The 26,918-nt window shown below is 37.9% G+C and overlaps 1 protein-coding gene across 11 annotated transcripts in view; it reads left to right on the top strand.

The window, feature by feature from the left end:
- QKI (QKI, KH domain containing RNA binding) overlaps window positions 1-26,918 on the top strand; it is a 160,234-nt gene that overhangs the window by 45,235 nt on the left and 88,081 nt on the right. For all 11 annotated transcript variants that reach the window (XR_008698456.1, XM_055536171.1, XM_055536172.1 and 8 more), the window contains 2 exons: window positions 3,698-3,840; window positions 25,939-26,055. Coding sequence is in view for 10 of the 11 variants with exons in the window: in XM_055536171.1 (XP_055392146.1) it covers window positions 3,698-3,840; window positions 25,939-26,055 (260 nt within the window). In the remaining variant the exon portion in view is untranslated. The remainder of the gene's footprint in view (window positions 1-3,697; window positions 3,841-25,938; window positions 26,056-26,918) is intronic.

Genomic DNA, 26,918 nt, shown 5'->3' on the forward strand with positions numbered 1-26,918 from the left:
AAGGAATTAGAGCATTACCCATGCCCATACCTATGACAAGTTTCTGTAATACTTTGCCTTTGATCATATCAGCTTGATAGGATAGCATTAACAAAAGCTCTTCTTGCTATCCTTAAGAATGAAGTGCTTTGGAGGCAGCTTTGAAAACCATTGGAGTTACGGGGAAAATAACAAATGAGTTTTTGCCTAGTGAGGTTGGAATCCAGTGGATTCAGTCACCATCATTCGATAAGCAACCTTTAATTATATGAAGTACAGGCTACCCACTCCAGTAGTCTTGGGCTTCCCTGATAAACTTTTGGTAAAGAATTCGCCTGTAATGCAAGAGACGCCAGTTTGATTCCTGGGTTGAGAAGGTCCCCTGGAGAAGGGATAGGCTACCCACTCCAGTGTTCTTGGGCTTCCCTTGTGGCTCAGTTGGTAAAGAATCCGCCTGGAATGCCGGAGACCTGGGTTCGATCCCTGGGTTGGAAGATACCCTGGAGAAGGGAAAGGCTACCCACTCCAGTATTCTGGCCTGGAGAATTCCATGGAGTGAATAGTCCATGGGGTCGCGAAGAGTCAGACGCGACTGAGCGCCTTTCGCGTACGCTTTTCACAGGCACCGAGAGGTTAAGTAAGAGACTCTAAAATGACACGGTTACTGTTAGAACTGGCATCAGGACTTGTTCTGTCTTGAGTGTCCTAAGTAATGTGCCGAGAAGTGCTCATGATTTTCTGGCTAGAAAGGTGCTATTGATAAGGTGTAGTACTCAGCTGGTTGTACTCCACAGTGAAAATTCTAAATATCTTGTGAACTCAAACTGTCTTAGTCGTCTTTTCATTTCCATTAGTGCTGTCTTGTATGTAATTTCTTTTCTATTATTAAATTGAGTGATATATTTTAGAGACTGAAATAAATAATTTCATTGTAATTTTGTTTCACATACTCCTGTCATTAGAAAACAAAGTCAGAGTTCTTGTCCTCTTGACTTCTTTCTTGATCCTGATACCCTGTCTGTAGCAGAGTTGACGATGCCTGCTTTTGTGTCTAATCCGTATCTCTTACTTACTGTTGTTCTACCTTAGAGTGCCTCTGTATTCATAGACCTCCCATATTAGACTAAATTTTTTGAGAGCTGGGACCATGACTTGTTTAACTTCAGTGCCCTAGAACCTGGCTCATTCCTCTCTCCATTCACCCATCCATCAATCCCGTTTACTGAGTATTAATTGAGGACCCACTGTATTCCCAGCCGCTGTTGTAAGAACCAAGGATATAATAGGTAACAAAATTTCATGGAACTTTTAAGGAATTAAATAATCACAAAAATGTTTCTAGAAATACAGCTTAAGTGGTAAATGTATCTTTTCTTCCATTATATCATCTGGTCAGATAGATATATGTTACTGGGTTTTTTTGTATATTGTTTTTAAGTCTAGTCATCTGAATTTTTTAATTTATAATTGATTATTTCAACTTTTCTAAGTTAGATAAATGTATTTACCTGAAAATCACTTTTTCCTCTGCAGCCTATGTATTACTATGTTAATAGATTAAAAAAATACTGACTTATTGTTGCATTCATGGTGTAAAATCCACCTTGTCTTAGTGCATTGTGCCAGTGATGTCTGTGCATTTAGGGTATTTCCATCTCTGTCTGTAAGCAGAGTTTGTCTGTGGTTTCCTTTTATGCTATTGTCAGCTTTTTATTTGAGTGTTATTAGCTTCATAATAAGAATTGGGCAGCTTTTGAAGAGGAAATTTTAATGGAATAAACTAATGTCGGAAGTGCTTCTACATAGAGACCTGGACTGAAGGATAGATGTGCAGTTTTAATTAGATTAAATTTTTCTCATGCCCTCCATTTAATTATGTGCTATAATTACATAATTATGTAAACAACCATTTATATTTAAATTGTTGGTCACTAGAAATTTGAGAATTGCTGTCATATGCTAATTTTAAGATAAACATTGATTTGATACTGGACATCTTTGGGGATGAGTTCATTATGAAAGCAAAAGTATAAAAAAGAACTTAAAGAATCAAATGTTGCCCTTATCATGTAGTTAAATACAAGGTACCTTTTGATTTTCTTTTACAAAAGTTCACCTGCTATAAGACATAAACATTTGGTAAACTTTGACAAGCAAATTGTTAAAGAGATAAGATTTGTCATAAAATGAACATTGCCATCAGTGAAGCAGAAAATATACTGTAGTGCAGAATTCTCACCAGTTGGACTAATAAAGCTGGGTAAAAACATCTTTGATCATGCCTTTTTACTGTAGTGGATTTTATTTAACTGAAAGCAATTTAAATAACTAAGAAAATTAAAGTGTGCATTGCTTTTGATAGTTCCTTAATAGCAATAAATTGAAATTCAATGTTTGGAAGGGATACAAATACAACAGGAGTGGTAAATGTATCTCTCTCTCCAGGTGAAGTTGTTTTTTTTTAATATGTATGTATTCTTTAACCTAGTCATCTTATCTAAATTTTCTTATTAATAATTAGTTCTTTTGGGATCTTATTTTTAAATATCAATACTAATGGACCCAAGCCTCTTCCCAAAGGAGGACATGGTCTGTATCATTGAGAGTTGGTTACAGAAACATTCAGCTAAATTAATAATGACAGCTGTTAGTAGTGTATTGCAGTAGGCTAGGGCCTGTCCTTCAGCACTTTGTAAAAGCTACATAAAGAACTCTTGAAAGAAGTGATTTCTTTGTATAGGACTTGATCCATTATAATAGATTTCTCATTTTTTTTTAAGAAGTCATAGTTATACCTGAGAGCTGTCATGATAATTGTTTTTAAAAATCATTGACTTTAGGTATCTCTGGTTTCTTGTATTTCATTCATTAACTCAGTGTAGTTTGATCTCCATACCGTCTTTTCCTCACAACTTCTGGGTCAACATTGACTTAATGGTCAAATCCAAGGTACCCTCTTTTTGCTCTTTACCTTATCACGCTTTTGTGGTATTTGATACTGTTGATGACCCTGTCCTTGAATCTGTCATTTCTTAGCTTCTTAGATGCCTCTCTTCCCTAGTTCCCCTATCTACCTCCTTTACTTCTTGGTTTGGAGCTTCTTTTCTTACTCCTTAGAAGTTGCTTTTCCTAGGGTCATTCAGTTCTTTCTCCTCCCAATCCCCCCTTAGGACATCTTTTTTGTTCTTGTAGCTTTAACCAGTACGTTTGTGTATCACACTCAGACTTCTGAATCTCTCTATCTATTGGACATCTCTGTTTGGGTATTCCAGAGATACTTAAAATATCTAAGGAAGTGGTCCAGTTTGAGTTTCATTCAGATGATTTCTGAAGTATAAAGGAGCCTTTGGCATTAGTGTTGTCTGCTAGGCATTCTCGGGGAGGTATTTGGCTGAAGCTGTCATTTGTTTAGGCATGGAGAAATTAGGTAAAATAACTGGTTTGTATTATAGTGAATAGGAGTGTGGGCTCTGAAGTTATTTTTAATAAAATATATTATTTGGTGTAAATTTGGTTTCTGGTAGAATTTACTTAAGACTGTAGTTTGGTTATACGCAGACTTAATCCAGAGAATGACAGTATAGGTCAACAACTCTTGACTTCTTTGAGTTTTAACACTTAATCAATGAAATCCTCCCTTACCCTCTTATTTATTTTTTTCCTGGACTAGTAAGAATATTTTTTTGTCTAACACATTTAAAATTTTTACTTTTAACAGAAATTAGCAGAGTACGGAAAGACATGTACAATGACACATTAAATGGCAGTACAGAGAAAAGGAGTGCAGAGTTGCCTGATGCTGTGGGACCTATTGTTCAGTTACAAGAGAAACTTTATGTGCCTGTAAAAGAATACCCAGATGTAAGTATATTTTGTTTATATTCAATGTTTTGTTTTGCTTTTTTCCTGATTCACATTCTTTGGAAAGAGATATATCTGGTGGTAAGCATTGGCAGCTGCTTTAAAAAAATTTCACACGAGGGACTAGACGTGTGAATAATATAAAATTACTTAAAAATATATATTTTTGTTTGGATGTTGCTGTGTCACTTTGGAAATGCACATAGTAAAGACTTAGTTCTAGATTTCAGAATTATGGAAAGAACTTTGGCTTGAATGTCAGAAAGCACCAAGTACAACTTAGTGCTTGTCTTTGGCCCAGCCTCTGAAGCTGCATCACCCTCTCAGCAAAATGAGGGGCTAGGCTCTGATAGCTAAGGTTCCTTGCAGTGCTTAAATTTTTATCATAACCACTATTTATAATTTTTTTCATCTTCGTTCCTTGCTCAGCTATTCTCTGAGTATCCTGTCCTGGATAGCCTCCTTATACTATACAATTAATTTATAAAAGGCTCAAAACTCTTTGCCTTTTGTTACAAAGCCCTATGTGATATGGTACTTTCTATCTCTGACCTCATCCTAAACGATTTTCCTTCTTCCTCAACACCCTGTAGTCACATTAGCTGTTAAGAATAAGTCTATTCCTAGCCCAAGTACCTTTATGTTTTCTCTGCATTGATCTTAACCGGCTGGCTTCTTCTTGTCATTAAGATTTTAGCTTAAATGTCACTTTAGAGAGGCCTCCTCTGACCTTTTAATATAAAAGCAATCTGGTTACTCATTATTTCATATACGTCTCTATTTTTCTGCAATAGCACTTATTATCTAGTTGTTTTTTGTTTTTGTTTTTAATTTCTTGTCTCACCCCAGCAAAATATAAGGTACCAAGAACCTGTTTTTGTTATTTACTTCTGTATTCCCAGTGCATGCAATATTGGCACATAATAGTCATCCAGTAGCTACTGAATATATTGAGGCAAATCAAATGTCTTTTTGCTGAGCTTCAGAGGACTTTTCTGAAAGGAAGTACAAGAAGGAGTTGATACTATAAAGTCAGAAATGTGATGTGCAGTCTGAGATGGATTGATTATGTGGGTACTATCGTAGTTTGGAGATTGGAAATAAATGGCGAGTTGATGGGGGAAAATGTTGATATTACATAAGGTGCATTTCTATTAATAATACAGTTTTCTTACAAGTTAATAATTTACTCTTTTTTTTAATAAGTATTTTTGTTGCAAATATATAAACAATTCTGGATGATTTAGGCAAAAAGGAGTTTGTTGGAAGATAATTGGGTGTAGTACTAAGGGTTAAAGGAATAGCTGGAGAACAAAGCTGTATATAAGACAGGAACCAGGGCAGGTTTGAGAACCTCAGTAGTGAAAGTTTAGACCTTCCCTGTTGAGAGCCTTGCTCTTTTTCTGTTTTTAACTTCCATTTAATAATATTGTGGTAGTTCATACAGATACATGTATAAATTCTCCTTCAAACTCCGATTCCATCTAGGCTGCCAGGTAACATTGAGCAGCATTCCATGTGCTACATAATTTGACATCATGCCTCTCAGATTTTATTTTCAAACTTCATATTCTTAGGAGAGAGAATGTATTTTGGGCCAGTTTGCCATGAGTAAGGCCTGGGATTAACTGACATAACCTAGACCACCCTGGGTATTGGATTATTTTTAGGGATGGTAAATTGTGATTTGGGCAGCTGTCCATCCCGGTTGGTGTCTACTACTTTTGTGTTTCATTATCTCTTTAAAAGATAGCGACGTTCTCATCTGCTTGTTTAAAGGATAAAGATCCAGCAGTAGTCTTTAACGTAGACTGTGTAAGAGCATGAGACTGTGTTAGAGAATAACCTTAACTTGCCTGATCCCCATTCTTAAAAAAAATGCCATGTACGGAGTGATGTTTATAGTGCATTACTTAAAAGACACAAGTCCTGTATAATCCTCTGAGTCAGAATAGATGTGTTTTATGTTGTGGATCCAAAGCGGGGAGGCACCTTTTTACTATATTCCTGTCCTTTTCCACCAGTTGAGATTCATTGTCATGGTCAACTTCAGTTGCTGACAGGTGTGTTGGAGTGAAACAATGTTTAGTTCACTGATTCTCGAAATGTGGTCCTGGGACTGTAGTATCCACACCTCCTGGGAACTTGTAAATGTTCAAACCTCAGCCCAGACTAATTGAATCAGCAACTCCGGGCCACAGCTCAGCAGTCTGCCTTCCAAGCCACGTGGACAATAACCATGTACGCTGAAGCTTGAGAAGCCCTGCTCTCATTTGTGTAGGTTGTCATCCTAGGCCAGGCTCAAAGGTTGTCACGTAGGGTGCTTTTACCAGGCGTTGTTTCAGGAGGCAGATGGGGGCAGTGAACTCTTGAGGAGCAGGCATTGCAGTAGTAGAGACAGACAAGAAGCAAGAGGATGTTTTCTTTAGGTCCTGTCAGTGCTGTGGGAAAAAGGAGATGCACAGTGGCTATGTGTTTACAGTCAAGGAATCTCTTATAAGATGAAGGGAGTGCAGAGACAAGAGTAGAGTGATGGGGGGAGGGCATTCAAATCATCTGGGGAAAGGCCGTTCCAGGCAGAGAGATCAGCAGCAGTTCAGTGCACGCTTGGCAAGTGTGGTGAGATTCGAGGTTAGAAAGTTAGCAGAGTGCCTATCATGTAGAGATTTTGGATATTCAGTTCAGTTCAATTCAGTCGCTCAGTCGTGTCTGACTCTTTGCAACCCCATGAGTCACAGCACGCCAGGCCTCCCTGTCCATCACCAACTTCCTGAGTTCACCCAGACTCATGTCCATCGAGTCAGTAATGCCATCCAGCCATCTCATCCTCTGTCGTCCCCTTCTCCTCCTGCCCCTAATCCCTCCCAGCATCACAGTCTTTTCCAATGAGTCAACTCTTTGCATGAGGTGGCCAAAGTACTGGAGTTTCAGCTTTAGCATCATTCCTTCCAAAGAAATCCCAGGGCTGATCTCCTTCAGAATGGACTGGTTGGATCTCCTTGCAGTCCAAGAGACTCTCAAGAGTCTTCTCCAACACCACAGTTCAAAAGCATCAATCCTTCGGGGCTCAGCCTTCTTCACAGTCCAACTCTCATGTCCATACATGACCACAGGAAAAACCATAGCCTTGACTAGACGGACCTTTGTTGGCAAAGTAATGTCTCTGCTTTTGAATATGCTATCTAGGTTGGTCATAACTTGTCCTTCCAAGGAGTAAGTGTCTTTGAATTTCATGGCTGCAGTCACCATCGGCAGTGATTCTGGAGCCCAGAAAAATAAAGTCTGACACTGTTTCCACTGTTTTCCCATCTATTTCCCATGAAGTGATGGGACCGGATGCCATGATCTTAGTTTTCTGAATGTTGAGCTTTAAGCCAATTTTTTCACTCTCTGCTTTCACTTTCTACTGAATGTGAAATGGAAAGCTGCGGAGTGCTGTGGGGTCATTTAGGTTTTAGTAGCTTATTTCTGGCTTCTGTGTGGAGAAAGGCTATGGGTGATACTGACAGCAGGGAGACCAGCTGGGGGCAGAGGAGGAACTTGAACAAGAGGACTTCGAAATACTCAGATCCTACATAATTGATAACCTAAGAGCCAGTAAGATTTGCTGGCAGATTGGATATGGAGGGTGAGGGAAAACTCAGAGGAGTAGCTCGGAGGTTTTGATTGGTTGAAGTAACAATCACCAATTCCTGAGCTGTGAAAGACTGAGGGAAGAGCAGGTTTGGGGTGGGGCTTCACATTTCTGACTTCTAGCTGAGTTTGAAGTTTGAAGTTTGAGATTCCCTGGTGGCTCTGCCTGCCATGCGGGAGTTTGAAGTTTGAGATTCTCTGGTGGCATCTGCCTGCAATGTGGAAGACCTGGGTTCAATCCCTGGGTTAGAAAGATCCCCTGGAGAAGGAAATGGCAACCCACTCCAGTATTCATGCCTAGAAAATTCCATGGATGGAGAAGCCTGGTGGGCTACCGTCTATGGGGTTGCAAAGAGTCGGACACGACTGAGCAACTTCACTTTCACTTGAAGTCAGACATCCATATGTAGGCGTGTCAGTGAGGCAGGTGGTGTATGAGTTGTGGGTAATTACTGACACCCCAAAATATCTATTTTATCAAAGCTTTTTAAATTAGAAATTCAGTGGTTTATTTTGGTCCTCCAGACCAGTTTTTTCATACCTTGATTTTAAATTTCCTTTGAAAGTATTTGGCAGAGTTGGAGTCTGCATGTAGTTTCTCTTTGAGGTTATCAGTACATACCAAATGAATAGTAACTAACTGTGCTGTAGTCTGTACTAGGAACTGTATCTCATCATTTAAAAAAAAATATAATTAAAATGAAACAAGAGTGTCAAAATTTGGCAGTATAGAAAATATTTTTATTTCAGAATTACGAATTAGGTATTGGTCACAATGAAACAAGTATGTGTTTTTCTTGTTCCCGTTTTTCTTAATATATCTTAGAGATCATTACATATGTGTTTGTCTTACCTCCTCCTTTTGTATGAGGAATTGATTTTGTGAGCAAACTCACGCTCTTTGACTCGAAAATGCTTTCAGTAAAGCTGCAAAGGGGCAGTGTAGTGCAGTGGTCCACATGTGTGAACTCGGACTCCTGGCTGGCCCTAGTGCTTGTATTGTGCTTTGGGCAAATCCAGTCATGATTTTCTTTGTCTCTGTATAGAGGTAGTCTCTAACAGGCTTGTGAGGACGTGTAGGTGAATTAGTATGTGTAAGACATTTGGAAAATGCCATAATGCTGTGTAGGTGTTGCCAGGATGTAAAGCTCCAGGAGGGTGGTGGTGGTGTCCTTTTTTATAGTCTCACTGCCTGGCATAATGTCCAGTAAACGGTGGCTGTATGATAAGTATTTGTTGTGTGTATCTGTATGAAAATTTGTCTTTTAAATATTGCTGAACTTTTAAAAAAGTTGTCTTTTAAGTTTACATATAGCAACTTATTTATAAAAATAAGTGTTAACTTGGAGATACTGTTTTGGGTTTGGCTGTGTATAACTCTGGGACTGATAAGAGAAGGAAGCCTTAGATTCAGTGTTTGAGAAATGAGATTGTGCTGTATTATGTCCACAGTGTTTTTTGAATTAGTGGCTTAATGGTGTGGGAATGAGAAGATAATATGAGTAGCTTGTTGAAAATATATTGAAAATTTTTTACAAATTTAACTTTTAGTATTTATACTTATTAATAAAGTGGATTGTATTGCATCTCTGTTAGTATTAAGCATAACCTTGAGGTGGGAATATTAATTCAGTAAAGAAAACTGCTTGATACAGTTGAGGTACTAGTGGGTTTTTGAGTCAGGTTTTGAATCCTGGCTTACTCCTTTAGTGGCTGTATTTGTCAACAATTGCCACAACAGTGCTCTATGTAAGCTGTCCTAAAACTCAGTGGCTTAAAATAACAAGTATTGATTTCTGTGTTCTTTATTTAGTCTACACTGTGTGGGCTGCAGTTCTGCTGATTGGGTTTAGCCAGCTTGGGATAGCTGGGCCAGCTGTGGGTGTTTCGGTTACCTTTATGTTACCTTTATGTTCCTGCTAGGCTCCGCCCAAGGGGGCAGCAGCTGCTTGGAGCAAGCCCTTCTCCTGGCAGGTCACTGGAGCGTCAGAGCCGAGCCAAATTGCTTAAGCACCTGAAGGACCTCTGCTCTTTCTCCCTCAGCCAACATTCCCTTAGCTTGGTGGTTGTCAGCTATGGATTGATCTTGCCCTTCGGGGGCATTTGACAGTTTCTGGAGCTATTTTTGGTTGTCACAACTTGAAAGGAGTACTAATGGCATCTGGTAGAGGTGCTACGGATGCCCTTAGACACCCTACAGTGCACAGGACAGCCCCAACAACAGAGAATTCTGCCCCCAGTGTCAACAGTGCTGAGGTTGATGATAAACTGTGTTACCAAGTCACTCCGTCCACATGAGAAGGGACTGGAAATTGAGACTATCACATTGACTTTGAGCCCATGTTAACTTTAGAATGTTTACTTGTCTATAAGATCATCATAGAATTATTTAAGAGTAATGAAGATAACAAATATATGATATATGATGGAGCACTCAGTAAGGTTCTTGTGATCATGAGGAAGGAAAAATTCCCCATCCTTGAAGGAGCCCACAGTATTGTATGAAAGAGAAAAGCTGTTGCATTAAATCCTTTAAGACTATTTATCATACTTTCATAAAAGGACAAACAGGAATGAAGATTAAAGTTATACATAGGCCATCATAGTGTTGGTTTGGCCAGTTATTAAGGAAGGACTTGTTTGAATCCATGACGATCTTATAAACAGTACGTGAATGGAGTTAACTCTGATTGATCAAAGATGTTGTGTTTCAGTGAGTCAGTGATAATTGTGTCATTAAAGTTGCCTGGTTATCATTTCTGTGCTCTGAGAAATGGCTTTATAGGATGTGCCAGAGTGGTAGAGCAAGTTCCAAACATTGGCAAGGGCTAGCTGTCAGGTGCCTTAGTTAGCCTAGTGTATATGTAAACAGAGATTGCAAAACTGTTTTAGCTTCGGGCATGATTAAGTTGTAGTGAGACTTTTCCCAGAAATATTTTATGAAGATAATTTGACCTTGTGATGTTTTAAAAATGGGTCTTAATTTTGAACAGTTAAGAGTCTTGAAAGGTTTGTCTTGGATCTAAGCTGTCATGAGGACATATATTGTCAGTGTGTTTACACGGATTGTAAGATGGGTAAATGCCCTTTCAAATATTTTTTCCAGCTTGTAGGACTTCAACATGGCAACGCTAATTAATAACGTGGGTTTATAATGTTTTTCACGGTACTCTCTATGGAAAGTGAAAGTGGCTCAGTTGTGTCCAACTCTTTACGACCCCATGGACTACAGAGTCCATGGAATTCTCCAGGCCAGAATACTGGATTGGGTAGCCTTTCCCTTCTCCAGGGGATCTTCCCAACCCAGGGATAGAACCCAGGTCTCCCACATTGCATGTGGATTCTTTACCAGCTGAGCCACAAGGGAAGCCCAAGAATACTGGAGTGGGTAGCCTAGCCCTTCTCCAGTGGCTTTTTCCTGACCCAGGAATCGAACCGGGGTCTAGCTCCTAATAATAATCTATGTTAATGGTGGAACGTAATTTTTAAATTCCTTTTCAGTTTATTTCTCCTGGGCTTGCAGATAAAATTTGGCTAGTGATAGCTTCTGAGTTGGTATGGAGTTATTGGTCAGATTCAGTTTCTTAAGATTGTCACCTGCAGAATGGCTGCTGAGCTGACTTTTGTTTTGGAGGAATTATGAGAGGAGAAAAGAGATCAATGCAGTTGGTTATCTTTACTTAAGCCTTTGTCCTTTGACTTTTGTGACTTTCTTGTTGTGTTGAAAGACTCAATATAAACTACTTTGGTCGTTCGTTGTTCTGAGAAACTGATGGACAATAAGTAAAAATTTAACGATCGGCCAAGTCTCTCTTTTCAATGCCTAGGTTAAACCTTGATATTTGGCAGGATATGATCTTAATTACAAGTGAAAATAAAAACATCTGCACATCTCTCTTTGATATTTTATACAGAAACCTCTTAAAGATAGGTTGTTGATTTGTAGAAGGTTAGATAATATATTTTTATTGAATGGTGTGAAATGTTTCAGATTACATATTAACCTATTGGAGTTTGTAATTTAGCAGTACAATTTGATAACATAGAGCATGTCTTTAAGTTTTAGGAAGAGAGACTGTTATTGTTGACTTAGAACTTTAAACAGATCAATTCAGTGAAGGTCCGTTTCATGACATTTGGTTTTTAAGTTTCATTTTTATTTTACTCTGCAAGGATATTTCAAAGGCCTGCTGGGTACCAGATATTTAATAGGCTCTTTGTGGTCTGAGATATACTAAATTTCTTAGGGTGTTAATAGAAATTATTCCAAAAAAGACAATCTGAAAACTAGTTTTTTTTGGTTTAAATTTTTTCAAAGTTTAACGATTTTTAAAGTAATCTCGTCTTAAAATAGGAATGCTTTCTTTTGTAAGTAACAGTTTGATATTAAAAAGGACTAGTGTGTAGAAGAACAAGCTAAAAGATGGAGTTAGTTTTTAGGGAAGAATAATTACTTGTAAGCAAATGTTTTCCAAACTCAGTTGAGATAGAAAATTTTGCCTGTGATTTATCTTATCCAAAAAGAGATTATTAGGATCTGCTTGGTTAAAATTACTGTGACAGAGGTCTTAAGGAATTAGATGGTAACCTCATCACAGGCTTTAACCTCCATATCTCTAAGATTCTCACTGAAGTAATCAAAGGAATAGAAAAATTAGAGAGAAACCTGCTCCTCAGGAGTATTGGGTGTTAGATGTTAAAGGAAAGGTCAAGGTGCTGATCTTTTTTGGCCCATTTTGGGAGAACAGTGTCTCCTGGGAGTGAGTGAAACAGTCAGTAACAGAAACTTCTTAATCCTTACTCTGTCCCCTCCAAAGTTGGTAAAAATGAAATGGGGTGTGGAGTAGTCTACAGTTATACCCCTTGAACTTGGCCACCCGTTTTTGTGCCTGCTTAACATAGGTGATCTAAGTTTATTTTGTGAGTGAATGAACTCATTATGTATACCTTCTTTTGGTTTGAGTGTGAGCAGAAAACTATTGTAGCTTTTGATAGAATTTGTCTTAACTTTTGGGCTTCCCAGGTGGCGCTGGTGATAAAGAACCCGCCTGCCAATGGCAGGAGACGTAAGTGACGCGGTTTTACCCTGCGGGCATTGAAATAGAACTTTTTAATGATTAGCCATAGAACTAAATTTAATTATTTCTTTGGTATAAAGTATGTTATATGTCTTAGTAAACCCATCTCTTTAGAACTAAATAGTTTATAATAAATTAGGAAATTCCTGAAATCTAACTTTTGATTACAATGTGTGTGTTGCTCAGTCACTTCAGTTCTTTGTGACTCTCTGTGATCCTGTGGACCGTAGCCGGCAGGCTTCTCAGTCCATGGGATTCTCCGGACAAGAGTACTGGAGTGGGTTGCCTGTGCCTTCCTCCGGGGGATCTTCCTGACCCAGGGATGGAACCCCGGGTCTCCTGCATTGCAGGCAGATGCTTTACTGCTGAGCCACTGGGGAGACTACCAGGCTGCTCTGTCCATGGGTTTTCCCAAGAAAGAATACTAGAGTGGGTAACCATTCCCTTCCTCCAGGGGATCTTCCTGACTCAGGGATCGAACCCTGGTTTGCTGCACTACAGGCAGATTATTTAACTGTCTGAGCCACCAGGAAGCTTTTCCTAAATTCAGAATCAATATCAATAAGTAGCCTGCTTACCATGAACTTGGCCACGTCCATGTTTCATATTGGTATGATAATTTTTTCTTCATTACTTGGTAAGGAATTGATTTGAGTTTAAAAAATTTATCACTGTTGTATTGCTTGGGGTTATAGAACAGTGATTTATTACTTTTTTGCCTTTTTATTTGTAAGATTATATAAGAGCAGTACAAATTTGCAGTTTTAAGGACAGGTTAAACAAAATAAAAAAGCAAAATTTGAGAAATGAGTAGAAACATGAAGAGATATGAGTATAAAACTGTAAAATTTTGATATCGTTCAGTAGCAAGGGCCTGAAGAATGGCAATGACAGTTGGAACAAAGACAGGGAACAGATTAAAATTAAAATCTTAAGATTTCGTAGTCTGTTACATGTGGAGGATAATACTGTAGAGGAACCAAGAGTAAGAGATGGTAAACGTACTGTATTAATAGAATTTAATAATTGAAAATTATTAGAATTTTTACTTAGAATAATTCAGAATCACTGTGAACTGAGTTTGTTCTTAACAATTTAGGAACATTGAAGCAAGGGTAGTGTAAATTACCAGTAAGTCAAATGTAACTAAAATTTATGCCCCAGAAGAGCAGGTTTCTTTAAGAGCTGAATTAGTACTTTTGGAACAGTTATGAGAGTGATATTTATGCAGCAAAATTTAAGAAACCAGTTTCAAAGAGCCTTAGGCTGTATTCATAATCAATACATGGTCAGGATTACTAAATATTTGATATCTCAGACTTAACTGCAGGGTCTGAGGTAACACTTGTAAGATCAGTCTTGATTCAAATAATTGTGCTGTTCTCTGTGTGTGTGTCTGTGCTGAAGTCTATGCATATTTGCCATTGAATCATGTGAATGAAGTAATGATCACGTACAAGTTTTCATTCATGTGAAAGGTTTGGTTAAGGAACAAAGGATGTGGATGTTGAGCCTAGTCAGTAACAGACAGATGAGGATATTGAAAAGGGGTGGTCATGTGAAAGGAGTATGGTAATGGTATGTTCTGTGATGTATGTGGAAAATAAGTTACATTTGGGCTCATTGTGAAAGTCAACTTAAATCTGAAGAGGGTTTTTCTAGACTTTGTGCTAAACGTTTTGAGCTACCCATGAACACCGGGTGGAATCAGGGTCTTTAGAAGAGAGGCTTTATGCTATACTGATGAAGTGTCTGGACTTGAGGTGTTGTAGGATTGGGACTACTTTTGTAACCTCAAATGTGTTAAATGGAGATGATAATGGTAACTACCTTCTAGTGTGTTGTGAGGATTAAGTGACTTAATAATGCAGGTAAGTCTTCCCTGATAGCAGAGTTGATAAAGAATCCACCTGTAATGCAGGAGACCCCGGTTTGATTCCTGGGTTGGGAAGATCCACTGGAGAAGGGATAAGCTACCCACTCCAGTATTCTTGGGCTTCCTTTGTGGCTCAGCTGGTAAAGAATCTGCCTGCAATGTGGGAGACCTGGGTTTGATCCCAGGTTGGGAAGATCCCCAGTGGCTACCCATTCCAGTATTCTGGCCTGGATAATTCCGTGGACTATACAGTCCATGGGATCGCAAAGAGTCGTACACGACTGAGCCACTTTAACTTTCTTTCACTTTTCAATGTGGCTAAAGTGCCAAGCATCGAAGTTCACTTTTGAGGAACACTCATAGTAGAACATACTTCATAGTACTCAACATCTAAGAAATGCTGAATGACATAGTCCTTGTGCTTATGATGCTTCCATATTGAAGCATCATTAGAGAGAGACCTGCTCCTCAGAGCTACTGGGTGTTAGGTGTTACAGGAAAGGTCAAGGTGCTGATCTCTTTTTGTCCTGTTTTGGGAGAGCAGTGTCTCCTGGGAGTGAGTGAAGCAGTCAGTAACAGAATCTTCTTAATCTTAACCCTCTCCCCTCCAAAGCTGGTGAATGAAATGGGGTCTGGAGTAGTCCGTGGTTATACCACTTGAGCCTGGCCACCCATTTTTGTGGGTAGGAAATAACAGTTGTTTCTGTGACATCATTAACTCTCATTTGAATTTTATTCTGAAAACAGTCAGGCGTCCATTTAATAAGTTTTTGGGATGTGTAAGCGTTCCTGTGCTGCCTGTGTTCATTTCTTCTCTGTGCTGTATGTCGTGTGAGGCACTGTGGATTCACATACACGCACGTACGCGCGGTGCTGGTTTCCGATTTCAAAAGAATGCGCTGTAAAAGACATGCAGATGATTGCAGACGGTGAGACAGGAGGGCTTTAAGAGGTGGGTCCTCACTTAGGGGAAAACAGCAGTCTCTAGGAGTTACCAACCAAGGAAGTCACTGAAGGACTACTTGAGCTTAATACTATGAAATGAGAATTGGACGTGTTTGGTGAGAAGAAAAGAGAAAGAAAGGTATTACAGGGAACAAAAATTCAAAGTCCCTGCTGTTTTAGAGAACAACATGTTTCTGAACAGAAGGCTAAAAGCAAAGATAAAGGTTTGAAAAGTAGCTAGGGATCTTTGAAAAGGCCTCATGTGTAAGTGTTTGGGCCTTACACTTTCAAAGATACTGTCTTCTGTTTGTGTCATCAGACCCTTGTTGGCTTTCATTGCCTTCATATCTTTTATTTTAATTGATAATTTCTTGTTTTTCTAAGTACGTGTTGTTTAGCTTCCTAAAGAATAATCATCTTATTAACCTGAGTTTGTTTTGAATGGTTTCCTCTTTTTTGCAAATTATATTTATACTCAGAAGAGAAAGACTTGACATGATTTAGGTTATCCAGATTCATATGCTATAAATTTAATATTTTGGTTATTATTGGTTACTTTTCTTCACTTTTGCATCTGTTGGTGTAACTGCTGCTTCTTATATGTCCTGTGCCACCAACAGAAGACGTGTATGAAGGCCTGATATACGATTGGTTTGCAGAATGGTTCCTATAGTAATTATGTACCTTAAGAAGACATATCTGGCTGCTTATCTAGAATTAACATGAAGATAGAGAAGGGATAAGACATCTAACTCTCCAAAAGTACATGACATTTTGATATATTCATTTTTTTCTTAAACAGAAGACTTTTCGTTGATTCCCCCGCCCGCCCCCCCAAACTCTAATATCTCTGGCCATACTGGTTTCAGTTGGTTTAGTTCTGACATGAATATTGATTGGTGTTTTCATTTATGTTAGTGAGTAGATGAAAGTGAAAATCACGAGACATATGTCGAAACTTTATTGTTCATAAATGTCCAGGCAGTTTATTTGCTAAATTGGATAATGACTTCAAATATTGGAAGAAGGCTATGCTATTCACAGTGGACTTTAGATGTAGCAAACTTTTAAATTTAACCTGCATTGTTAACCTTTTCTCCTTTACTGTCATCAGTCGAGTCAGTGAAACTAGAAATCAAATCAAACAAGATATTCTGGTATTTTTAATTAAAAACAGTTGTGTTGCTAAGTAGTCATAACTTTTCTCTCATCTTACATACTTGCATAAGATGGCTTACTAGTGTTGACTACATTAGAAGTGGTCCATTTTTATCTGCCGAACAGAAGACTTTATCAAGAAATACACATTTGTGTGTATGTGTTTGATACTTACTATGTTGCTTACATGATATGATGTAACATTTATAAATATCTAACTTAAAATTGGAAAAGACCCTGAGGAGGAGAAGGGGATGGCAGAAGATAAGGTGCTTGGATGGTATCACCAACTCAATGGACATGAGTTTGAGCAAGCTCCTGGAGTTGGTGATGGGACAGGGAGGCCTCGTGTGCTGCAGTCCTTGGGGTCACAAAGAGTTGGACATGACTAAGCGACTGAACTGAACTTAAAATCACCTTAGCTATACTAGACAAAATATTTAAAAACAGAGCATCAGTTTATTGTGCGAAAGACAATCCAAAGAAGTGCATCTTGTTTTTAAAATTGTTTTTCCAAAATTTTAAGCAGAAATTAAACATGTCTTAGAAGCATTTCACTGAAATGAATGCTTTTGGAAATCATTTTTTAATATGCTTTGATAGTGTGCCACAAAACATTTTATCTTTGATTGTACATTTCTTAAAAGGTTAGTGGAGAGATTTGCTATAATACTTTATGTTCTGTCATTGAGAGAACTAATTTCTATTTAAAATTAAGTCAGCAGCATCAAATAGCATTAGACATGATTATTGTTGACCTCTTCTTTAGAAATTAACATGCCACTTGAGGGCGATATAATTGGTAAGCCACAGAGAGGTCTGTACATAAACAGTAGGATTAATAAATGTCTTTTTTTCTTTTTTTCCTCTTTTCTTCTTTCTTTCCCTTCTTTTGGCCTTTAAATTTTGCAGTTAGCTTAGGCTGTTTGAAATTATTTTCTTTGAATGTGTTGTGACATTGTTTTAATTGAATGAAGCTGCAGAACTAGCATGATAAATCAACACAGAATGAATTTTAATGCAAGGCAAACAGTATTAACTTGGAAATTGGTTGCAGTAGTCAAAGCAGCTGCTGTGATTAATTTTTTTCATTCTCTACTTACACCATTTTGAGAAGGATGACCTTGATGGTTTCGATTATATTTGAGTCCCAGTGGTATGCACTTGAACACGTTTGAGCTGTTTTTTTGCTGGTTGTGGTGGAGTAGAGGTTGGTTCATTTTTAAGATGAGGAAAATTTTGTTACGAATTTAATGTTTGACTGGCTTTAAAACATTTTTTATTTAGTAAATAATAATTGGGAGTATTAGTAGTTTTCTGCTATGGCAGAAAACCTTTCCTGTGTAATGCTGTGGTTTTAGCAAAAGAGATTTAATATATGAAAAGAAAGAATGTGCCAAAGATGGCCTCTTTGGGGTTTGTGTATCAGGAGTGGAGCCAAGCACTTTAACAGAGGGCACAAATTCAGACGTTACATACTCGTTATATGATGTCCTGAAGTACCTTCATTCATGCTGCATTTTTCCACACATTCTTTGGCTTGTTTCAGATACATAAGGTATATTTTCTGTATGAATTATTTCAGAAAAAGATCTGTATAGAGCACAACTGTAATAGAGGAAAAGCTGGCAAAAGTTACTTATTTTAAGAAACAGTCAAGGTACCAAATAGAATAAAGTCATTTTCACAGATTTCTTGAGAGCAAGGAGAATTTCTCCTTTCTCCTCCTCCCCTTTCTTCTTAAAAAAAAACAAAACAAAACAACAACAACAACAAAAAATTATAGCATCTATTTCACTCTTTACTGAGTAGCAGACCATGGATACATACATATTTCATTAGGTTGAACTTGAAAATAAAAGGTTGTTTCCTATTTTACTGAAAAATACTCAAAGTCAGTGAGGCATGGAATGTGGAAATTCTTGTCTCTGTTCAGGTTGTTTGAGGAGAGGAGAGGGAATGAATTTTACAGAATCTGTGCCTATATATAAAGATAGGGGTTAGCAAGGCCTGTTGATAGATTTTCTGTGGTAGGTGTCTTTTTCTCTTTCTCAGACCCTCATTCTAATATATTCTTATCCTGTACTGCCTGAAATTAGTCACTTCTAGATCTACTTAGATTTAAAGGCAGCCTTTTTAAAAATTTCATGGACTTTTCTGTTAAGTACTAAGAGTAATTCAGACCAGCTGAACAATTTCAGTAAACTAGGATACAGAAGGGAAACAGACAAACAAACAACAGACAGACATCTGCTTGAATGCATCAGAGACCCAGCAAGATTGTGAAGAACTGCTAATTCAGGATTCCTGTGAGGACAAAGAATCAAGGTTGGATGTAAGCCTGGCTTTGTGAAACTGCTTCTCCTCTAGGTGTGTTTGCTGAACCTGGAGAGGACAGCGGCGAGGCTAAGCTTTGGGGGACATAGGTCTAACCTATGTAAGCTACTTCCCATCTCCAGTCTGTGCTTTGGGTAGGAATCTGATGGGTGTGCATTCAGGGGTAAGAGGGAACTAATTTCCTAGGCCTTTACAGACTTTGCATGTCAGCATCAAAATTGTGTCAACCTCAATAAGCGAAATTGTATTGAGATGATCTTAGGTTGCTAGTTAACAATAGGTGCCTGGCAGAAGCTGACATATATTCCCTCTGGAGAAAGATAACATCACCTTAGGCCTTATATTGTTTCTGTAAGCTGTTTAGTAAATACGTTGTCTGGCACACGCTAGAAAACAAGCAAACACACAAAGAATACAAGATGATGTTAAAAAAAATCTGAAGAAATAAGACAAAAGAAGCACATTCATTAAGACTCTAGATATTAGGATTATTAGACCCAGACTTTATAAAAGTTATGCTTATTGTGTGTATGGAGACCAAAGACAAGTCGGAGAAATATGGCAGAATTATGGGAGTTATGAAAGAAGAGTCAAACTGAATATGTCAGAGAAATAGAAAGTATAAAAGAAAAATCAAACTGAAAAATTCCTTAACTGGGATTAATAGATTTAACAGAAGACTCAAAGCTTTTGAAGAGGGAATTAATGAACTGAAAATTACCTCAGTTGAAAATTCAGTATGAAAATAAATTTAAACTTAGAAAATAAATTTAAATATCTTATAAATATCTTTATATCTTAATATATGTAGGCTTAAGGGCAAAAGGTACTACTGTAGAAAATGCCACTTCATAATGACAGAAGAATATAATTTTGTATATACCAACAACACAGTTTCTAATTGTATAAAGCAAATAGAACTGAAAGAAATAGACAAAAGTTAGTCACAGAGGAGTTTGCCTGCTCTTTTTTCCTAAGATTTTTTTGATATGGACCATTTTTAAAGTCTTTAGTGAATTTGTTACAATTTTGTTACAACAATTTGCTTCTGTTTTATATTCTGGCTTTTTGGCCCCAAGGCATGTGGGATTCTAGCTCCCTAGACAGGGAGCAAAATTTAACTCCCTGCATTGAAAGACGAAGTCCCAACCATTGGACTGCCAAGGAAGTCTCATGAACACCCATGGAATATTTAGAAAAATTGATTATGTACTGTGCTTAAAAGTCTGAATAAGTATTCAGTTCAGTTCAGTCGCTCAGTCGTGTCCGACTCTTTGCAGCTCCATGGACCGCAGCACACCAGGCCTCCCTGTCCGTCATCAACTCCCGGAATTTACACAAACTCATGTGCATTGAGTCGGTGATGCCATCCAGCCATCTCATCCTCTGTCGTCCCCTTCTCCTCCTGCCCTCAATCTTTCCCAGCATCAGGGTCTTTTCCAGTGAGTCAGCTCTTCGCATCAGGTGGCCAAAGTATTGGAGTTTCAGCTTCAGCATCAGTCCTTCCAATGGACACCCAGGACTAGGATGAACTGGTTGGATCTCCTTGCAATCCAAGGGACTCTGCAGATTCTTCTCCAACACCACAGTTCAAAAGCATCAATTTTTCGGTGCTCAGCTTTCTTCACAGTCCACCTCTCACATCCATACATGACCACTGGAAAAACCATAGCCTTGACTAGACAGACCTTTGTTGGCAAAGTAATGTCTCTGCTTTTCAACATGCTGTCTAGGTTGGTCATAACTTTCCTTCCAAGGAGTAAGCGTCTTTTAATTTCATGGCTTCAGTCACTATCTGCAGTGATTTTGGAGCCCCCAAAAATCTTTCCACTGTTTCCCCATCTATTTCACATGAAGTGATGGGACCAGATGCCATGATCATTTTCTGAATGTTGAGTTTTAAGCCAACTTTTTCACTCTCCTCTTTCACTTTCATCAAGAGGCTTTTTAGTTTCTCTTTACTTCCTGCTGTAAGGGTGGTATCATCTGCATATCTGAGGTTATTGGTATTTCAGCTTGGAATACTTAAAGCTTTAAAAGTATAATTATTAGAAAAGAAGAAAGGGTGCAATAAGCTGAGCATTCGTTTCATAATATCAGGAAAAGTACAGCAGATTAAATGTAAAAGAAGTAGAAGGAAGGAAGTAATAAAGGTAAGAGTAGAAATTAATTTAAGACCCCTGAAAACCATCACAGAATGAAGAAAATCAATGTATTGGCTGGCTACTATTGCATTTTAATGAGCTACCCCAGAAACTTATGTTCAAACAACCACCACTTACTTAGCTCCTGCTTCTCTTGTGCATGCTGGTCGCTTTTGTTCAGGCTGGGCTCACCACAGTGGTTCTTCTGATCGGCATCTGCAGTCAGCTGTGGGTTAGCCAGGCCCCTCTGCTCTTAATAGTTACCTGGGTGTGGGCTGGCATGGATGCCGACTAGATTGCTTGTCTTTCATTCTCAAGTGGGTTAGTCTGAGACTGTTATATGGGAATAATAGGGCCTAAGAGAGGAAGTACACATAAGACTGAGACTTAGGCTTTTAACACACATATTATTCTTTTCATACATTGTATTGGAAAGCCAGTCAGCATGCTAACCCCAGATTCAAGAGGTGAGAGGAGCTGCAGAATTACACTGCAAATGGCGTAGGTTAAGGATGCATGGGTAATTGTGGTCATTTTTGAATGACCTGTCTACAAATTTAATTTAAAATTATTTTCATCAGTCTACCCCTCTCAACAATAGAAAAGGTACATTCTTTGTAAAGACTGGAAGACTGATCAAGAGAAAGGACAACATAGATAGCCAATCAGAATTGAAGTGGGACCATTGTTACAGATCCTGTAGATACTAAGACGAAAAGTCCATGAAAGCTTTATATCAACAAATTTGAAAATTTAAACTACATTGACATATTTTTAGATAAACACAAGTTACCAAAATTGACATATGAAGGAATAGGAAATCTAAATTAGGTAACTGAATCCATAATTGAAAACCTGAACTGAGAAAAAAATACTCTAGACCTGGGTGACTTCACCACTGATTTCTCTTCAATATTTAAAGGAGAAATAGTACAAGTTAGCTTCTATGAGCCATTCCAAAGAGCTGAAAAAGGGGGACTACATCCCAACACATTTTGAGTCCAGAATAATCTTGATGCCTAAGCCCTAAGAAACATATTATGAAAAAGGAAAATTACAAGGCAGTTCCATTTGTGAATGTAAATTAAAAAAATAAAATTGTCGCCAAATTGCTAACAAACTGAACCTAGTGATCTATAATAAAAGATAATGTCATTAAGTTTATTGTAGAACTAAAAGCATGATTTAACATTTGATAATGAATTGTAATCCATTGCATTACCAGAATAAAGGAGAAATATTATGATTGTCTCGATGGTGAAAAAATGTGATACATTTAAACATCCATTCATGACTAAAAATAAAAACTCTTAATGAATTAGGGAATAGAATGGAATTTTCTTAATCTGCTGAAGTATACACAGATTACTTCAGACTTCATAGTGTACTATTGAGAACTTTATTCTTGGAATGAGTCAAGGATAATACACTTGATTTGACTTTGAACCCATGATGTGCTGGCCAGTGGTGTAAGGATGGCCAAAAAAAGAAATTAAAAATATGATTGAAGTTAGGTATTTTTTCTTTTCTCTTATTTGCAAGTGATATGAATCTTTACCAAAAGAATCCAAAAGAACCTATGGAAAAATTAGAATGAAGAAAGAAGAAACAGGGTTGCTGGGTATACTGTATGATACAAAAAGATGAATTATGATTTCACATGTAAAAAAACAAACATGAAATAAAAACATGATTTACAGTAGCAAAAATGAAGCCCCAAATGTCTTGGAATAAATCAAACAAAATCAAGTAAAGGCACACCAAGAAAGCTTTGTATTCTTGAGAGAAATCGAAAAACACCTAACCAAATGACGAAATTATACCATATTCATGATCCTGAAGATTGTTCTAACATCCCAGTAAAAATTATTGCTAGTATCATTTTAGAAATTAACCAGCTATTTCTGAAATCTGTATAGAGGCACAAAGACTGAGACATCTTTGAAAGAGGAGCAGGGTGAACTGACAGCTATCCTGCGTATTAAGATTTTGAAAATAAAGTTACATTAAATGACAGTGAGATACTAAGCCAAGTAGCTTAATAGAGAACCCAGAAGTAGACCCATATGTATCAGCATGTATGGGTGTTACTTAGGACAAGAAATGACACTGCACTGTAGGGCAGGGGAAAGGATGGTCTCTTCAGCAACATTGTGGCGGGACAGTTGGGCAGCCACGGAAGGGAACAGAAGAGAAGGTTGTTCACACATCATGGACATCACTTCCTGGCACACTGTAGATATAGATAAGGAAGTCATAACAGTAAAGCTTCTGCAAGTTAATACAGAGGATATCTTGATGACCTTGGGATGGGGAAAGACTACCTTTAAACAGGACACAGAAAATATTGTTAAGGGAAGACATGAGCTGCATTAAAATTATATATGATTTAATTCAATTCAGTCTGCTTAAATTAAGTCATCTTAAGACACCATTAAAGATGAAAATGGTAAGCCACAGAAAGGGAGAAGGTATTTGCCACACGTGTGACCGCAAAGTCGAAATCAATAAGACAGCGAAACAACACAATAGAATGGTCTGAAAACTTCGCATGTGCTTCAAAAAACACACATCTGAATGACCAAAAGCGTAAGTGTTGAAATGTATCAGAGCAAAATCCTCTCCTCTTCTGGGAATGTAACTGTGTATGACCGATTTAGAAAGTAGTTTAGTGCTGTCTACTGAAGGAGTTTTGGGGGAATTTTCTGGGAGATGGTGAAGGACAGGGAAGCTTGGCATGCTGCAGTCCATGGGGTGGCAGAGTAGGACACGACTAAGCCACTGAACAACAATCTCCTTTACCAGCAGTCTTTTCCCTAATGGGACAGTCCTTTGTCCTGCTTCTTTATAGTTTGTACACTCTTGCATGCAAGGGCCTTCCTCAAGTTAGAGCATTCCTCAAGTCTTTGGTGAACTTTGTCTATACATACTTAAGAATGAAGCACAGAATATGAATTAGAAGCTCATATTCTTGAACGGGGCTAGCTCATTGCAGGGTTCAGTGGGAGCTGATCACCTGAAGCTAAGTGTCAGCCTTTGAGAATGGAGCCAAATGCTACAGTGTGAGAGTCTTTTCTTAGGGCATCTTTTCTATAGATGAAAACTCAAGCCTGATACCTGCAAGTTAGATGCCTGGCTATTGCTCCTCTTTAGCAGGCTTTGTATCATTTCCACCTTTTCTTTCTGGTTTTCTGCAGAACTCAATGTGTGAGTTTCTGGTCTCGCTGGAGTTTTGTAGGTCAGATTTGCCATTTGATCATATCCCCTTCTGTGGACATTCTGAGCTTGTTGATTGAGGGCCTGAGGCTTCCTAAAGTGAATTTGTAGTAGACTTCATAGACTGTGACCCACTGTGTGGGGGACTTTGTATTGGACGTTTCATATATATTGTGCTGTACACACGTGCAGTTCCTCATCACAGCAGTTCTGGAAAGCGTTGTCTCCATCACTTGACTGAGGCTTGTTTTATATGACTTCCCGATTCTTAATTATTGCTTAATATTGGAGCTTGAATACCAGTTGGGGTCTGTATGCTTTCCAAGTATAGACATGTAATCATAATACAGTCCTTCAAGTACAGTACAGTACTTCAGTTTACTTAGATGGGGGATATGAGAGGAGGGCTCTTGACTGGATGACTGCAAGGGTTTAGTTGGATGAAGAGGTAGTTCAAGTCCTATATGCCAAAAACTAGGCAAGGGTAAAGGGTTTTATTTGAATGTGAAGACATGGTTCAGGCAGGTTTCAGAATTTGGAATCTTGTATAGCTGGGTCAAGGACCTGAGAGTCTTTGCTTGGGGTGGAAGAACTGATGTCGTAATCCCCTAGGGAATAGGACTTTCTTCCATTCTCAAATGTGTACGCACACACGTTTCATTTGGGAATCACTTCTCTAAGATGTGGCAGTGCTGGTGAGCAGCTGAAGCAAAGCAGGCAGCCTCTGGAGCACAGAAGACTGAGGAAGTGCCCTCGCTTCTTAAGCCCTGAGAGCAGTGAATTCTGGCATGTTAGTGTTATGTAACGATACACTAACAGTAGGAATAAAATGCAGGAAAAAAGTAGGAAGCATAGGTATCAGTAACCTGTTGGAATAAGTAGATAAAAACCACCCATGGATCTTTGTGGAACTGATGATATTCATTTTCTTGTCTTTTATATAGATGACATATTAATGAAAATTTACTTTCCAGTGTTCATAGTCAATCTGTTCCTCTCATTGGCCTTTAAAAAAAATTAACTTCTATGTGTGAATATTAGAAGTTTCTGTGGAGGGATGATAATTATTTATACAGTTATTTCTTATCACTGTCCTTTTTGTGACAAGAGTTAAGGTTCTTTGTCAAAGTAATAGTTTGAACTAAAGGTAGAGATGGGAAATAGGAAAATAAGGATGCAGATACAAAATTGTGCAAGGATTGTAGGGAAAAAAATGTAGACTCCTACGTCTTAAATAGTTAGTATAGTGTGGAATACAATTTTGGCCATCAGTGTTCTGGCAGCCAGTCCCAAAACACAATGCTTTCTGAACAGTCGCTGAAGTATAACTTAGATCAATAAGATAGGAATTTCCCCCAGGGATTTCTGTATAAAAGGCAGCCACTATTTAACATAATAAATAGCTCCTGGAACCCTGTCATAGAAGGGATTTGTTGAACTTTTCATGTACACTTGTTTAGAGTGTGCATGTTGATGGGCAGTTGAATACAGCACCTGTTTTAGGTAGATTCTGCTGTTCCTAATCCATGGTTTGTATTAATGCACATGAAAATTTCAAGCTAAACCATGAACTGCTGTCATTACACCCTCAAACTTGGCAAGAAATTAATAAGATTTTATTTCAACTTAGTATTTTTAAAAATTTAATTAGCGAAAGTTAAGTATATACTTTAAATGACTAATGCACGATGTTGGTTTTTTTACCCCCCAGTTTAATTTTGTTGGGAGAATCCTTGGACCTAGAGGACTTACTGCTAAACAGCTTGAAGCAGAAACAGGATGCAAGATCATGGTCCGAGGCAAAGGCTCAATGAGGGATAAGAAGAAGGTAAGTCCTTGAAAATGGGGCCGTCCTTTATGTGAATAATATACTTACACTTTTGAATTTTAATAACAAAATATCTAGATCTTAAGCACTATATGTTATTTCATGTCAGAAAATTTTTAACTTTTTAAAGGTGGTGTCATGATTTTCTCTTTTTGATTATCATTACTTTTCATTTAGCTAGCTAATATCAGTTAATCCATCATATTCATGTTGGTTTTTACACTTGAGAAGCCTCCAGTTTGGAAGTTAGACTATTCAGTGTTTTATGTATTAAAGATGTAACTGAAACTTTGAAAAATCTAAAATGTTTCTCTTGATGAGATTTGAATGAGAAGAATCAAATGAATTACTGTGGATTTATGTCATCTCATCAGGAGAGTGAGTAAGTGTGGAGGAAGGCTTAAAACTAGCCATACAGGAGTCGTTTTGGTTTTCACCAGCATTTCACGTTGAGTTTGTTTTCCAGCCATTTTACTTTAAAGTATATTGTTGTTGTTTTCTGCTTTTCTTCCTTTTGCCACTTCTTACTTTTCTAGTTTAATTGATGAACACCTAGTTAACTGCTTTAAAGACTGTGTTTTCAGAAGGTTTTATTTGCCTGTTTCCTTTTATCCAGTGATGCTGTGAGGCAGAATACTTTGAATTCTATCTGTGTGAAAAATGTTTGACTGATTTTTTAAGAATAACATAGGTTTTGATTGCCAAAGATTAAATGTATTGTTAGGAAGGGTTTGTTGTGTGTTTGATTTTTAAATACATTACCTTGAAAGAGACATCAAATGATGGAGATGTGGGTGGCTTTGCTAGAGCGTGTTGTGCATTGAATCCCTCTGTGGAGCTTACAGAGTGAATGCCAGACCTGT

The sequence above is a fragment of the Bubalus kerabau genome, chromosome 9 (assembly GCF_029407905.1).
Source record: "Bubalus kerabau isolate K-KA32 ecotype Philippines breed swamp buffalo chromosome 9, PCC_UOA_SB_1v2, whole genome shotgun sequence".
In the NCBI taxonomy this organism is placed as follows: Eukaryota; Metazoa; Chordata; class Mammalia; order Artiodactyla; family Bovidae; genus Bubalus; species Bubalus kerabau.